We start from the raw sequence: 17,104 nt of genomic DNA, 5'->3' as shown, positions 1-17,104 counted from the left end.
ATAGTGTAATGTTCAATTGAATGGCCTAATGTTGCTTAATGACTGCTTTATGTGCATGGGCTTATTGTGCATCTATCAACCTGAAGCACATCTAATCAGACAATTAGCCTTCATCTTGGGCTAATTTCCATGTATGTATTCATCACCATAACTGCCGTTCTAATAGGAAAACAAATGGATTGTCACTTCTCTATCACACACACACACACACACACACACACACACACACACACACACACACACACACACACACACACACACACACACACACACACACACACACACACACACACACACACACACACACACACACACACACACACACACACACACACACACACACACACACACACACACACAAATAAAACTGACAATTGACCAACTGATGCTGCACAGTTACATTCTGAAATGCAGTCTTGATTCACTACGAAATGTGTTCTGGTCTACTGAGAGTTGGCTTAGTAAGTGTTACACACAGCTCACAACATCAACTGTATGCAATAAATGAAGCCAGGCACAGAGCCATAGTTTGTGCTGGTACAAAAATAGGAATAGTCTGAATATCATTGTCTGATCTTTTACTTTTGCACCAAATTAAGATACGATTTTCACCTGTTCATACTATTTTCTAAGTTGTTAAGGTGAACCAACAGAGTATCTTAAGTTCCTGAAATCACGGAACCTATTAATGCGCGATGTGTCTTGATGATACGTGCGTTTCATCGGCACTCTCAGGAATACGCTACACTCCTCTGTCTAATTAGGCATGGGTTAAACAGGTAGGGTATCTTCATCACTTAATTAACTTTTCAGCTCTGGGATTTGACAAAATAGATACACAACCTCCTGTGTTTATTTACAAACACTTCCACACAGATTTAAACACTGACAATCAGGATTGTCCTCAAGCTCCGAAATGCAATTTTCTCAGTAGAATGAAAAATACATATTTTAGTTGTGTAAACATTGTTATTATTTGTGCCATTTTTGAGTGCCAAAAATCATGCTTGAAATAACAATATGAACGATAACAGATGGCGTTGTTTTTTGTTGTTTATATTAATTATTATCTCTTTATTTGCATAAGAAAAAAGCAATAATACAATCTATTAAACAACCCTTAAAATAGCCCACTTTTCAAGGAAAGAAGGACGATTGTTTTGCCTGATAAACAACTATCTTTACCTTTTTCCAATAATTAAATGCAACCTTCAAGCATCCCTGCCACGTTGTAGCTCAGAGCTGAACAGACGCTCGCTCCCCCTTGCATGGAGCGTAGAGTTTATACCATTATCCAAGCGTGGTCACAGTACTTGGAAGAAATGTACACAATGTGTGACACAATTCTCATGGATACTGAAATACTACCACACGTCCGTCATTTGCTTACGTTTTTTATTGGTAAACAAAACACATTGGCTCTAACCATGCCTGCAAATGACATAATTCTAGAGTCGGTCCAGTTTCACTGAAACAAACACAAGAAGTCCAGAACAGTTAAAATCATCCGATGTGAGATCATCACCAGTGACAAGTATTGCAGCTTTTGTTTGTTGTGTATAAATCTCTTTTGTTGTGTATAGATTTCTTTTGTCAGTTGTTTGATCTCAAATATATGAGGTTAACAACAAAGAGCACGTCCTGGTGCATTGGTGTGTCTGCAAATATATTCATAGATTTGTATTCCACTGAAGAGAATTTAGAGTTGAATGAATGGGAAGAGCGGTTTAGGGATAACACATCTTCATCGTCTCAATGGAAAACTGAAAGCGAGCATCGATTGAAGCAGAGAGGTAAAATAGAATAGGGGATTGGACGAATATGGAGAAGGACAGGAAGCTAAACAGAGAAAGAGAGATGATGACTGCCAATTGCTTTGTTCTGTTGTTCTTTTAATGCTAACCTTTCAACTGATTGAACTGCTTTATTAGTCTGGCGGTTATTAAACATAAGAGGGCAAACGGCCCACAGCACCACTCCTGATCTAGAATAAACAAAGCTTCTAAACATGATGTTGTCAAGCGGGCAGAAGAGACATGTTTCTCTTAATGATCCAGTTTATTTTGACTGAGGTGGCATGATTTGGGCTCTCATTATTGAAAGATGAAAGTGTCTATTTCAAAATAGAGCAGGAAGGAGCTTCAGAAGAGAAAACATGCAAACACAGAGCAGAGCATGGACAAAGGGAGGCAAAGAAAGAAGCAGCGTAATCAGAGTGGAGACAGAAGGTGAGAGTGACAGGGGAGGAAGCCTTTGATCTCAGGTTTCTAATCAATGGGGATTATGGTCCGTGTGCCTGTGTCAGACCTGATTATGGCTGCAGCGCTGGCAGACAGTGGTGCATCGAGAAGAGTACAAACAGCTCCTTGAACTGAACAGAGCTGTTCCCTGAAACACTGTCGAGATGCATCTGAGCAGCTCGAAACTGTTCGACGTAAAGATGGGTTTAGAATATAGAGAAACTGTGACTAAAACTCCCGCGCATGAATCTTCATTACCCTCAAATATAATCTGCAGTGACTGTCTCAACTGTCACACTTAGTCAACCAAAGTGCTACATAGTGAGATGTAATATGCAGGCAGTGTTGGAGTTTGTTTCACTGTAGGGAGTAAACATTGTGGATACACGAATCAGGAAATCATATGAACAGAAGACTATAAACTGAAACACAAGGACAGGCAGACCCTGGAGAAAAACTTTCAAATCTTTGAGTGTGGAGTCTTTCTACTTCCACTGACAGCAGATGGATTTCGAGTATTTTTATTGTATATCAAGGGAGTTGAGATGTCAGGATTTTACTGACGTTTGTTTTGACAGCTTTTTGAATATGACTTATAATGCCTCTCTTTCTCACAGTTTTCTGCATTTACACCCAACATTGAAAGGCACAGTTTTTGATTGTTTGGTTTTTGTGTTGTAAGGGTGGGTGGCAATGTGATAAAATAAGAGTTTATGGATTTACCTCAATAATATTTGACTTACATGTGGGTTTTTCTCGACCAGTATAGTATGAGGGTATTACTGTGGAGCTGATCTTTTATATAAGATATATGAAGTCTCGGGAGAACCTTACGCCCGTATACAAGATGGCGCCGAAGACATTAAAACAATGCGATATCGTAAAAACAAAGCTGTCTATGCAGTCTGACGGTCTATTCTACACGATTTTCAGATTTTGTGAGTAATTATACAGTTTTTGACAAACAGAAATATTGTTCTCTGGCATCACTTTAAAATGTTGGTATGAGGGTGCAGGCCGAAAGTAAGAGGGCACAGCGTCCCTGTTACCCGGTTTAGACAAAACCCTTAGATTTCACTGGGTACTGAAGGCTTAATGATTGATTATTTTGAATATACCATTTTATGTTCAATGGGGACATTTAATTTTGGTATGTGTACATATTAGCATGGCTCATTGGTGAAACATATGACCTATAGGTGAAGCCGAGGCCCCCTCCTGGTCAAATATGTCCAGTCAGATATCTCCTCTGAGCAAAGTTTTTCAGCAGAATTCAAATGTTATGCCATCAGAGGTTTCAAATTCTTAGTAAAAGTATATCATTAAAACCTCTTGAAAATGTATTTTGCATTCGTTTTTCCCCCAGGAGTTGAATCCAACTTTCACAAGTTTACCAACATTAAGGTGGACACTGGTCAAATTGAATAACGAAATGTTACCGCGCAAATACCATCCACTTTTTTACAGATCTCACAGAAAGTCATTTGACGGCAAATGTCTAATTGACACATTTATCTATCGCTTACATTATCCTTCTTTCCTAATTATAACTGTTCCCCTGGTTTATTCAGTTTGACTCTTGCATCAGGGGACTGTGCTGCAGAAAGCAGTCGGAGCAGTCTGTCGCTGTGGGCTCTCTGCTAATGAACTGGACCTTTGTATCCTCTGTTCACCAGGCTATTCCTGGAACTGATAGCCCCAAAATCTGATGTCTGGTACAGAGATGCAGACAAGATAACTTATTCAATCTGACCTAACCTCTCTCTGTTGGGAAGCTTTGCCAATTTGACCTTGTGTAAGCACAATCAATACTGGATGTCTTAACAGGCTGACCCACCTCTTTAAAAGCTGAACCTCTTTAAATTGTGATAATGATTGGTCTTCTTTACTGTCATTATGCTCAGGTGCAATACGCATTGTTTCTAAATGTATTAAAGCTTATAAATGAACAGCTAAATTAAAAAATATATAAAGTATTTTGATAATAATACCATATCTTAAAAAGTACATTTTAAATATTCTGTTACAAAGTGCTTCTTAAATAAAACAAAAGCATACAAAATCTCATTCCACAAAAAGAAGTATCAAATAAAAAAGGCAGTGGTAAACAATGGATAACAGTGCAGAATTTTGTGACATTGTCACTGAATAGACTTTCAATTATTTGCCCTAGACTTCTGCTTTCAGACGTAGTTAATTATTAAGTTATATCCTATCCCAGTGGTTCCCAACCCGGGAAAAGATCGCAGGGGGGGCTCCAGGCATCAGATGATTTGAGGCCAAATAACATCTTTATACTTTTTTTATTTTTATTTTTTTACATTTATTTTTTTACATATAATTTTAAGGCAATAGATGATTGTTACTAAAAGCCTTGTCTCTACATTACAATAAAATATAAAAAATAATTGATTAATTAATTTTAGTCCGTTAGCATATATAGGCATAAAAACACAGCAATATATAATTCTTTCTTTAATATAAATGTTTCTTCTGCCTGTAAAGTGTCCAAACCAGGCTTGTCTGGATAAGCGCATTTTTAAAACATAGTCATTGTCCATGCCGGTTTCAGTTGGATTATTTGTCAGAGTTGCTCCGATCAGATCGGTCTCCTCCATTTTGTAGATTATTTACGACTTTTGAATCCACATAAACATATCTGCAAAATCTGGCTTACTTTGAGCATGTGTTTTAAACAGTTTAATCCCTTTGTGAATTGTTTCCACTTCCATAGTTTTCCGTCCTTTAATTTCTTCATACAGCGGGAATCCAAATGAATGAACCCTGAATAACCATCAAAGTCACTCCAATAGTGCTCCTTAATTACGCTTTCATCCTCCTTCAACAAAATACTTCACATTCATCCAGTTTGTGACAGTAGTTGTAGCATTTTTGAGACTTTTAAACTTTAATTACCACTGTTCCCCCCCTCCCCCCTTGTGTGTGTGTGTGTGTGTGGGGGGGGGGGGTCGCCAACTTCCAACAGGAGTCATTTGGGGGGGCTCTTGGGAAAAAAGATTGGGAACCCCTGTCCTATCCGATAATAATCTAACGCAGAGGCAATAATGGAATATAGTACATTATTTTATATATATTAGATATTTATATATGTTTAGTTTTAAAGTTACAACCGGCCCTTTGAGTGCAAACATAATGCTAATATGGCCCGTGATAAAATTGAGTTTGACGCCCCTGATCTAAAGGGTTGGAGCAACTAATGATAAAAGCTCTGACAGTTCAGGTGAAAATAAGGTGTACATTTAGTAGGACCATTAATAACAAATAAGTGTGCAGAACGTATTTAGGATGAGGGCATCAAAGCTTGAAAACTGTTGTAAGTAACAAGCCGTAAAGAAGTGTTATTTTAAAGAAATGCCTAACACAAGAAGCAGTTTGATTATCATAAATCTTTACCGTTTGTTTCTGTATTTGTTTTTCTTTTCCTATGTGTTCTGAATTTAAAATCTATACTCTAAAGCCCAAAGCAATCGGAACAACAAAAATCTGAGGCAGACCAGCATACTGCAGTTCGAGAAATCGTAGTGCTCAAAGAAGGTTTTTAAAGAGTTTGGCTTGATGTCATCAGACAGGTTGTTCAAAGAGTCTGCTCGAGCTCTGATGGAGAAAGCTGTCGTGCGTCTAGACTGAAACATGTTCAGAGCAGCACTGCCTCTGGATCTCATGCTGTGCTCAGGCTCATGAGAGCTTAAAAGCTCAGATACAGCTCGGCACTGGTCCAAGACATGTCTTTAAGGTAATGAATAACATTTCTAGATGAGTCCTTCTTTGCACTCAGGGCCGTTTCTTCCTATAGGCGGACTATGCAGATGCATAGGGCCCCTGCGGCCTCTAGGGGGCCCCCAAGCTGAAAGTTCAGATTCAGCCTCAATATATTTGGGGAGAATAAAAATTTGCCGTCTTTATTTGTACAGCCAAGCCCCCTACTGTGTTCGGTGAAGCATTATATGCTTTGAAATCAAATGTAGGATATAAACACAACTAAACTGCAATGATAGCAAAGCTGTGGCTTGTGTTTGTGGGGTAATAAAGTCCAAACCATCGTTGGGCTGTCAGCCAATGAGTGACGTCTGAGGAAGATGAAAAATGTAAATTATACATTGTTGAGAAACTGCTGCATCTCTTGCATTTATTGAGGTAGAGGAGCCTTATTGTTTACCTTTTTAATATAATTTGTTGTATGTTTCAATTGCTTGGTTTTCGTGAAATCACAGATTGATGCATCTCCATAGATCATCTTCCATTGTAGTTAAAAAACTGTAAAAACTAGGGCCCCCAAACAGCATCTTGCATAGGGCCAATAAAGTCAGGTTAAGGGTTAGTCTTCTATAATAGAACGCTTTCCACAAGTCGGGTTGAATCCAACTTTTTAAGATGGTTGAATCCTTGTTTTTTTATGGTTCTGTAAATTGCATGTGGTGAAAAGAGTAACACCTTACCCACAGGTTTGTGCCAGAGGAGGCCTCTTCCATAAAATGATAGTCAAGGGACTGGAGCAATCAGATTGTTAGTGTTACATTTCATGGCTTTTTCATATCCCTTCAATGATTAAAGTCTGACCAATCTTTCTCCAGTATGATCACCAGTAATGAAAGGCTCTTCAACCTGTTCCAGCAGTTTGTAGCTGAATTAATAATACAAATCTCACAAGTCCAATTGCAGCTTGATCAATAATTTATTTTTAACAAATGTGATTCATATCAAGCCGACAGAAGTCAATGATGGAGGTCCAACCAATCAAACACTTTTAGGACAAAATATGTAATTAAAAGAGTTACGGCCCGTCCACACAGCAGCTTTGAAAATCTTGGAGGTGGGCGTGTCTGAAAGCTTGGGGATTTTTTGCGAGCAACGCGACCAACAACCAATCACATGAATATCCCGCCCCCGAAATACAAAGCAAAAAACCCCGGGGATTTTATGCGAGCAATATATATATATATATATATATATATATATATATATATATATATATATATATATATATATATATATATATATATATATATATATATAAACTCCCCAAACAGGCGAAAACCTACCAGTTTGACCCACTGCCTCTGCCACCTCCCATGCCTGGTTCCTCCGGTTTGTATTCCGGTAAATAGTCTGGTCGTAAAGAACCGGGTGATTTGCTACCGTAATTTCTCGTTTGGAATATGAGGAAATGAACTGCGGTATGTCTCTCCCAGTTTGCACACGGTTTGATTGGCTAGCGCTTGTACTGTCAGATTTGCATAAACGGGATTTGATTGGCTGACGCTTCCACCTCAGCTTCAAAAGTTGAACATTGCTCAACTTTTGAATCCTGGAAATCTTCGCTTTGCTTCCCCACAATGCAGTTCGGCGAAAAGCGAGGCAAAGTGACGTCACCCCATTCAAAGTGAATGGGCAGAGAAGCGTTGAAAGTATTGGAAGATCTTTTTAACGCTGCTGTGTAGACGGGCCGTTACTATTTTTGGGTAGGTTCCAGGAAGGTTGATAACATTTTTTTTTACAAATTACACATGCTGGCAATAAATGTACAAAGTAACTACTCACTAACTTTGACCTTATTCAGCTTGTGTTGATATAACGATACAATCGACAAAACTCCAAAACTAACAACAAAATCTTTCCCTTTATTTTCCACTAAACCAGGACATTTCCCAACAAAAACATTACAAAAAATACACTAAAATAAGAACAAAGTAATTGACTGTTTCAGCATGGGTAAAATATCACTAGTAGGGGAGAGCGGGGTAATGTGAGACATTTTTTACATTTGCTCTCCTGTAGGCGAGCTAAAATGATATATCAGTAAAATTTACACATTTCCCATTAATTCAGGATGTTTCCTAGCACTGGAAATGATCAGAATGTCTTCAGGACAAAGGGCAGTGAAAATATGATTGTTTTTTAAAAAGTGGTCTTGTGTCTCACTTTACCCCAGCTAAGGGGTGAACTGAGACAGACTAGAGAAATCAAGGGGGTAAAGTGAAACACTTACCTTTTCCACTTTTAAACTACAAAAACAACACATGTTGTAACAGTTAGAATCCTGACAGATAGATTGACAACCACACATTCCAAAAATAATGTCGGATGCGCAACATAATCATGGGGATTGGTCAATTTAGCACATTTTTTAAACAAAGTAACTCCAAACAAAGTCAAATACAACATAATATATTTCAAAGTGCTTTAATAAACATTCAATTAACCATTTAACCAGTTAGATTAGAACACGATATGATATGAACATCAGCCGCATATTTAAACAAGGCCTACTCTACATTCCAGCCCTGAAGGTTACAGGGAAAGGTGAAGAGTTGCTCTCTCCGTGTTGTTCCTCCAGGCCTATTAGGTTGAGGCAGCTTCTTCCCCACATCACCTTTAGGAACATGTGCCACATCCTTTTCTTTCATAGCAAACGTGGGTCTCTCCCACTCTCTGTTGTTTCCCTGGATTTTTCTGAGGAATTGGGTTAGTATTTCGTCCCCCTCAACCTTCTCAACCATGCCAACATAACGGATACTTCGGTGTTTTGTGGCAAAATTGACGAGGACGAAGTCACCCACGGACAGATCTTTGTTTCCGGGGTCACTCCTCTCATCTTCAGAGCTCTCAAAATCATCCTCAAATGGGACAGGGTCATCACTCTCCTCCGAGCTGCTATCTATGATTTTCTTCTTGGGTGCCTTCTTTTTCGGTTTTCCCTTTTCTTTGCTATTTTGCTTTTTCCCTGCCAGTTTCTTTTGTCTCTCTTCATAAGCCTGTTCTATGATTTGCTTCTCTGGAGTATCTGTTAAGATGGCTGTCTTCACACGCTTTCGTTTTGTTTGTCCTCTGGGGGGACATTTTGGAAGTGGTATGATTTCCTGAGGAGACACATATCCAGGTCGTGAGACAGCTGGCGAGGCACATCCATGTGGACCATGCAAAGTGGATGGAATAGCATCAGCGAGTGGAATAGCATCTGCAGCAGGTGGTTCATCTGCAGGGGGTGGATCATCTGCAGGCCGTGGACCATCCGGATCATCTGAAGTGGATGGACCAGTGGATGCAGGCCGCAGCTCAGGGTTTGGCCGGTCTGACACCATGGATGGTGCAAACGCCTCCTCAGGGAAAATATCTCTGTTATATGGGAAGATCCCAGTGGACTTGAAGCCAGAGGTGATATTGCGTGGTGTCACTGCTGACAAGAAGGCCTCGTTCACAAATCCTGCAATCTGATAGATGGAGACTGTTTTACCAGGGTTAGATCTCATCCACCCATCAAGAGCTCGGCTGTATAGGGTCTTGAACGGACCATACACCGTCACGTCGAGAGGCTGCAAGCGATGGGATGTGTGGGGTGGGAGGGTGAGCAGAACAATACCATTACTCTTTGCTTTCTCCACTGCCTTGAGTGAGATGTGAGCTCTCAGATTATCCAGGATTAGCAGCATGGGATGGTCAGGAGTGCACTTAGTGTGCTTTATCAAGTGATCGAGGAACTCAGGCCAGGTGTCTTCGTTCATCCATCCTGTTCTGGTGGAGGCACCTTTGGCTCCTGGAGGTGCTCCTATCATGAAGTCGTCCTTAAACCTAACTCTGGGGAAGACAAACATGGGAGGTATGGCATTCCCAGCAGCATTCACTGCACACACCACAGTCACCAGTTCTCCTCTCTCAGCTGATGTGATAGAACCAACTTGCTTTTTCCCTTTCTCTGTCACAACCTGAATCAAGTAGAAAGTTTAGAATCAATGGCATGTGCAATCAGTAGGCTACTATTGGTCTAAAGGTACATTTTATTTTGTTGCAGTCCATTCATTTTTTTCTAGTTCACAGGCTCACAACATTACTAATAGCATTAGTTTCAGCATTCTGCCAATAGCTAGCTGGTCATTATCACAAGCCACTCAGTATCAGTCTGCTGCTCTCTAGTAGCTTACCTTCCGTGGCTTTTGTACTGTAAAGACGCCTGTTTCATCCACATTGTAAATCATGTGTGGAGGAAATGTGTGTCTGTTAAAGAAGAGAGGCAAGGGAAGAACCTTATCAGAATCAAAACCAAATCTTACAGGTAAAACCTCCATAAAACATTTGCAACTAAAGAATTAATTCTGTCACCTGTCCATCACTACAGCCAGATTTGTAAAGAACTCCCCCACTGTAGTCTTATTGAAGGCTGTAGCCCTTCCCAGGGATGTTGCCTCCGGAGTTCGGACAAAGAGATGGCGACGGGCTAGAAAGCTGCCAAACCACTCTACTCCTAAAGAGTGGACAATTCGTTATTATAAGATAAGCTTTGTGGCAAGATCAGTTGGCCTAAGTTGACCTACAGAATCATGTGATCTCTTGCGCACCCTAGCCTACCTGCACATTGTTCCTCCATCCAATTGGCAGGGACAGGGATATGGTTTTTGTCTGCATATTCAAATGCCAGTTCACGGCACTTAACTGGAGCAAGGCCATGGAACTGGTCAGCCAGTTGTTTTAAATGTTGGGCAAGCTCCTCCTCCATCTCATCTGTCAGTATTCTTTTTGCCTCAGCTACTGCACCCCAGGCTACTGATTTAACTCTCCCTTTCTCTATTTTCTTAATGAATCTTTGGAGGGTTGTCTTGTCGATATTTCTTTCCTTTCCTGCTTGTCTTAAGGACTTCTTTCCTTGCATGACCTCTGCAGCTGCACTCTCCATCTCTGTGAGGGGTGTTTGGCCCCAAGCTGTCTTCCTGATGTATCGTCTTGGCATGATGACTTTTCTACAATGTTTATGACATTAAAATTAAAACATATGTATTGTAATATTACACTAAAATATATATAAGACTAAACTTAACTTGTGCTTCATGTCGGGGTAAAGTGAGTCAGCGTCTCACTTTACCCCACAGCATCTGTCTCACTTTACCCCACAGCCACCATTTTAGAAAAAACAACATCTCTAGGCAATTCAGGCTAATCTTTAACTAGCATCAATCACATGGTTTTATATGTTGGAAGTTCATCAACATGTATGATATAAGTTTTTCAACCTGAATCAATTTGCTTTGATATTACAGTTGATTACGTTCGCAGTAAGAAAATTTACTTTTACATGCAACAAACACATTTTTGTGAAAAAAAATACTTACCACAGAACCAGCACCAACTTCTCCTTCATGACAAGTGGGGGGTGGGAGGGGCTTGAAAACATTATGGTCACATGACCGCAAATTTGTTTCTTTGCCTAGTTACAGCGGGTGTCTCACATTACCCGGTGTCCCACATTACCCCGCTCTCCCCTACTTACCATATAGTGGGTTATTCACATTTCAAAAAAGAGAAGCTGTCATTAACAAACACACATGTCACTACAAACACAAGCAGATTCACGTTCTAATGCCTGTCAATGAGATAAAATGCTGCGCAGGCTCTAAAATAACCAGCTTTGCGGTTCTCTGCCGTTGAGCTGTTTATTCGGTAATTGAATACAATCCCGACGTCGCGCCATGAGCACTTCTTCTCCTTCCCCCACTGTCATAGCATTGAACAGACAGCAGCAACATAAGAACGTGTCAATCCTTTTGATCCTCCATAGTTACTTTATCGTCTCGGCACAGCTTATGGTATTGGATTGTTGCTGCGGCTTGTGTGTCATTTCAACCCAGCTTCGAATCATAGAAGAGAGAGAAAAACAGATAGCACAGGTGCTAGAAGGCCGACTTTTCCCCACCTTTTTATTTTATATGAAAGCTCCAGGAGAAAGCTTTTCTGTCCCGCAAGCAACAGAAACCTTTGAAAGGGGAAGATTAAAGGACAGAAAATGCTTACTTGAAAGGAGACAGACCCACAGGCAGCTCTTTGGGTGACAGATTGGAGGTGTTTTGAAGGTTTGAGTCCATTTTTTGTTTTAGGTCATGCCTGAGCAAAAAGATAAGGGAAGAGAATTATACGAGAGGGGGTCGGAGGACTAATAAGTGTATGTCAAAGTCAGGCACTGACAGGCTGTTGGATGTGTGTTATGTAGGTGCCATACTCTGCAGTGGAGAGACAATTTGGAAAATAGCAGTGCTCTTTAAAAACCTTGAACATACTGTATATTGTGTGCCTAATACAGAAAAGTAACAGAAATACTAAAGAACAGACACCGTTGTGAGTAGAGCATAAGTAACGTTTTTTTTTTTTTGTGCATTCTGAATTGGTTGTTATGCTTGAATCTCAAGCAACTTTTCATTTAATTTGTGAGCATTTTCTACCTTTGTGATTTTTATTTTTATTATTTTGTCCATTCTAAAAATGACCCCCAGGGCTGGTCTGAAAATGTGTTTGCTAAAAGCCATGTTTTGTGTGAGGAGACAGAATGGAAGAGCAGTGGGTATTCAGCTGCAGCAGACAGTGAGACAGAAAACAAACATTCAATTCCTCCTAACTCATAGCTGGGCAAACTGAAAAGGATGTAAGCATTTGCCTCCACTCTGTACATTTTTAACGGTCTTCTCACACTCTTTCATCTGCCCACTCTGTGTCTCGCTCTCTCCGTCTCCTGTGCCCTTTATTCTAGCTCTATCTCAACCACTTTGTATCAAATCCCTCCGATAGCTTTTTTTGCTTTCTCCCATTTTTGAGTCAGTGCTTTTCTGTCTGTGTGAATGCTTCCTTTGTTCTGTCTCTTTCGTTTTGAATTTGTATTTAGACCAATTATATTTCTGCCGAGGCCACACCACAGATGAAGGGAAGACCACCCGAGTCGACTCCAAACTTAGGCTAGGATGTAACCAATAGTTATTAAATGATTTGTTTTTTTAGTTACGAGGATATGAATGTTACCTATAACATAAACCTTATTCATATAAAGTCAGGTAATTATTCAGGATCAGGGAATAAACAGTTATGTACTCTCTTACGGAGAAGTGTGCAGATCTTAAATTGCAATGCTTGCACACTGTTACGACCCGTCCCCCTACCAAGCGGTAGTGGCTCGTGGGAAGACCCGTAACATAAAAACAAACCACGCCAAACAGAGAATATCGTTAACGACGAGCATTTATTGTCAGCACAGCCGTAACATACATACCTGCCGGCAAAAAGGAACCAAGTCTGGAGGACGGCAAAAAACAAACAAAAAGGAAGAAGGGGGCCTGGGCCAGCCACACCACGGGCCGTAGGACCCAGACTTCCCTCCTCTACCCAGAGATCTAACACAAACTACTGGGAAAAAAACAAAGCCGCGACAAATCCTAAACTAACATCCTCCAGAGTTCACACAATAAAAGACGGATCCACGGATATAATCCCTCGGTATCAGGACAGGAGAAGAGGGCCTCTTCTCCTCCAGCTTCTCCTTTTAAAGTCCCCAGCTGAATGTGATTAGGACACCTGGGGGAGGCGGAGCCAGTGGCGGACCAGGTGTACCTGCGCAGCAGAGAGACAGAGAAAAGCAACACAAGCACGTAACACACACAAATGCTGGTGAGACTAGGATTTAAAATCACTGACATCATGGATGTCTCTTTAATTCTAATTAAAGGACTATGGTTACCCTTTTGTTCTGCTAATTAATAAAGTATTCCAAGTAAGAGACATTATTGGAATAAAGGAAAGCAGAACAAAAATCTCATAATACATTGTTTACGTATATAATGTAGTCTTAAAGTGCTACATTAAAATATATATTTATAGTAATGGTCACAGCAAACATAAGTGATACAATCTTCTTTACAAGTGAAATTGTTTTAATTGTAGACAATAAGACAATAATACATCAAGTGTCAACAGCAACTATTACTGTGTAACCACAGGCCGATATGGCTCTCTGCAACATAAGAGTAACTTATATTCCCATACACCTCATTGGTATATATCAATCCTCTGATGTCCAAATATGTGACGGGTGTTCATGATGACAAGTGCAACCAATTATAGGAAGGTTGTCATTTTTATCAGGTTTGCTTACAGAAGATTGACGCTGTTGAAGCGCTTCCTTGCCGCATGTTATCTCATTGCTTCCTGTGAACATTTGTTTACATCTGCCTGGATAAATGGGTCTCAGTGTGCAGTTGGCATCCATGGCCTGCGGTTGTATTATTTGCTGTAGAATAAAATCCATTTCATGGTCCCATCTTTGCTCTGCAACAGCCCAGAGAAAGAGGGAAAGACTTGTGCAGCCCTCAGGTTTGCGGGAGCAGCCAATGAACGGAGCCCAATGGTCCTGAAAGACAAGGCAATTTGGCCAGAGCGATGGGTATAATGAGAAAAGCATCGTAATGTTGCCAGAGTCCAATTTACAAGGTGGAGAGAGGAAGAGAGACAGAGAGGGCTAAAAGGGAAACATGGACGAAGAAAGAATAAAGGAACAGCTGAGAGAGAGAGAGAGAGAGTGAGCGATCACCCACGCAAGAAGGCCCGGTATTGGTTTTGTGTTCATGTCGAGGTGGCTGCACATTAACCTGTGCAAATGGAGGTTATGGCTTTACTTCCTTAGGGCGAGCAAGAAGGGGACAACAAGGATCTGCCAGAAAAAGAGAGAGAGAGAGCAAGGAAAAAAGCTGAGCAAATGTCAGTCTTTCCATATCTACTGTATGTGGCTTTCAGCTGGAAAATCCACCATTATAGATGTGTGATTATACAGCACATCTCTGGAACAACAGATTTACCGTACAGAGTGGAGAAAATGACTTTCAGGGATAAAGAAAATCCTCAAAGAAAGAAAGAGAGCAAATGAAAAACCTGTCAGAGAGATAAAAGGCGATGGCGAAAATGACAAGTCAGTATAATGAAAAATGAGAGCTGCAAATAGGAGAAGATGGACCAGCTGAGAGTGGAGGTCATTCTTTGAAAAATTACGGATAAAAGGAAGCATAACCATGGCAAAAAATGACCACTTGCCCACTCTCCGGACTCCTCACACATTGACACAGTGTGACGCAGCAGTCTGATGCTTCCTGTCCCTCTGGTTCCAGTTCAGCCTTGAGACTGACATCCAGCCTGCAGCATCTTAAACCAGAAGAAGCCCCCAATGCCTTCCTTCCCTCTGTCTGCTCATGATCACACAGGGTCTCTCTGAGCGCCTGTGTGTATCAGCAGCTGGGGGGGCACTGGTGATTACCATCGCAGCTGGATTACAGAAGGCGATAGCTTCATTAAGCGCTTTCACTGTCCTCCTCTCGACTCGTAAAGGGATGGTTTCAATGAGCTGCTCCAAAGGCTGACTTATCTGTTCTCACTGAGCCCCCCCCCCCCTCCCTGAGGGCCGCAGAGGGGAACAAGACCACATACACAGATTGAGACATATGTCTTCAGGGTAGACAGCACAAGCACTTAGTCGGGGAGGCAACAGTCTTTAAAGCCCTTTGGCCATGGAAAGTGAGCTACACACACACACACACACACACACACACACACACACACACACACACACACACACACACACACACACACACACACACACACACACACACACACACACACACACACACACACACACACACACACACACACACACACACACACACACACACACACACACACACACAGTGGGAGTTAATGAAGCTTTCAAGTACGTACCCCGTCCGTAATCCAACAGGGATGCTTTTCTCTTGTGGGTCCCTAACTGCTAAAACACACAGCTACACACACCTACTCACACATTTATTCAGAGGCTGTGATTAGTGAGCAGTGTGTGGGAGGGAGGCGTTCAGTGGCTGCTTCTTGTTTCATGTTGCAGCTGGTTGGATGAGAGAGGCTTGTTGAGCTTATGCTCTTTTTCTGTAGCTTTCTTCTCTCAGTCTCTCAAACCTTCTTCTCATTTGTCCCTCTATGATTTTACTCTCATTCCTTTGTATAATGTTTTTGTTTTAAAATGTCTAAATGCGAGAAAAAAAATCATTTGATTTGGTCTGTGTATGGACCTAATATACATAACATGTCCTATTATACATATTTTGAATACATTTTGTATTGGTACTGTAGATGTTTGGTAAAACTGTGCATCGTGTTTTTAGAGAAAGCCAAGAGGAATATTCGTGTCCCATTATGACAATGGCCATGCCTTAGGCCCTAATGCTGACAACACATTACACCCAGTCGTTGCTCCTTTCACTCATGGGTGGTGAGGGAATCATTATGGATGAAGGAGGGAAGAGCTCTCAGCAGATTCTGTTGTGGTAATAACAAGCTGTCATCTTTGTGTTGGTGTCATAAAAGACAACTCTTCACACCTACAGCAAAATCTAAGAACATGCAGTACAGCCCCATGGATCCCGGTGTAATATTGTGTAAGAGTTGCCCTTTTTCTCCTCTAAAACCAAATAACCTAAACTACCTTAAACACTGATCTGCTATCACAAACATATTTTTGTGCTTTATTTGTGACATGCTCTATCTAACAGTTTGAACGGACTTTGAAGCCAAATCCTCCAACAAATTATTCCTCTCTGCCATATAACTTTGAAAGTCACATATGAACCACAGTGATGCAGTGAATGTCCTGGTTTTTTTCTGAATAATCAACATATAACAAACTGTAGGTTATTTTTAGTAGTTGTGAATACTGTGCAAGCTACCTCCTTAAATTGATATGAACTGTGTCAAAAATTATGCGAAAAAAACAACAATATCATCCAGTTTCAAAGGAAACATTTGTTAGAAATAGAACATACTTTGTAGAATGTAATAGAAAATGAAAGGCTGTATTTTTTAAGTGTTTGTTTTCAAAAGGAACCAGAGAGCTAAGGGCACAGAGCAACAGACAATGTAAGGAAATGAGAAACAGATGATCTAATACATTTTGTTGTTGTTGCAAGCCCTAACATCTCCCAACATGTTAAAAAATACTACCTCTTAGGTGAGATCAAATCACCTGTTTCAGAGGCAGATCGAAACCAATCTTCACACACTGT

General features: G+C 40.7%; 2 protein-coding genes across 9 annotated transcripts in view; one reads left to right on the top strand and one right to left on the bottom strand.

Moving 5' to 3' along the window:
• tnr (tenascin R (restrictin, janusin)) overlaps positions 1-17,104 on the top strand; it is a 188,452-nt gene that overhangs the window by 93,632 nt on the left and 77,716 nt on the right. The window lies entirely within an intron of this gene.
• Positions 8,525-11,493, bottom strand: LOC307019932 (uncharacterized protein; the record flags this gene model as incomplete). Its single annotated transcript, XM_079651031.1, has 2 exons — positions 11,360-11,493; positions 8,525-9,961 (listed from the first exon to the last, which is right to left on the bottom strand). Exon 2 carries the CDS (start codon positions 9,848-9,850, stop codon positions 8,525-8,527), a length of 1,326 nt encoding a protein of 441 aa, XP_079507157.1. The 5' UTR covers positions 9,851-9,961; positions 11,360-11,493.

The sequence above is a fragment of the Notothenia rossii genome (assembly GCF_949606895.1).
Source record: "Notothenia rossii genome assembly, chromosome: 9".
NCBI lineage: Eukaryota > Metazoa > Chordata > Actinopteri > Perciformes > Nototheniidae > Notothenia > Notothenia rossii.
The sequence above is the reverse complement of the archived record's forward strand: the minus strand, read 5'-3'. Positions and strand labels throughout refer to the sequence as shown.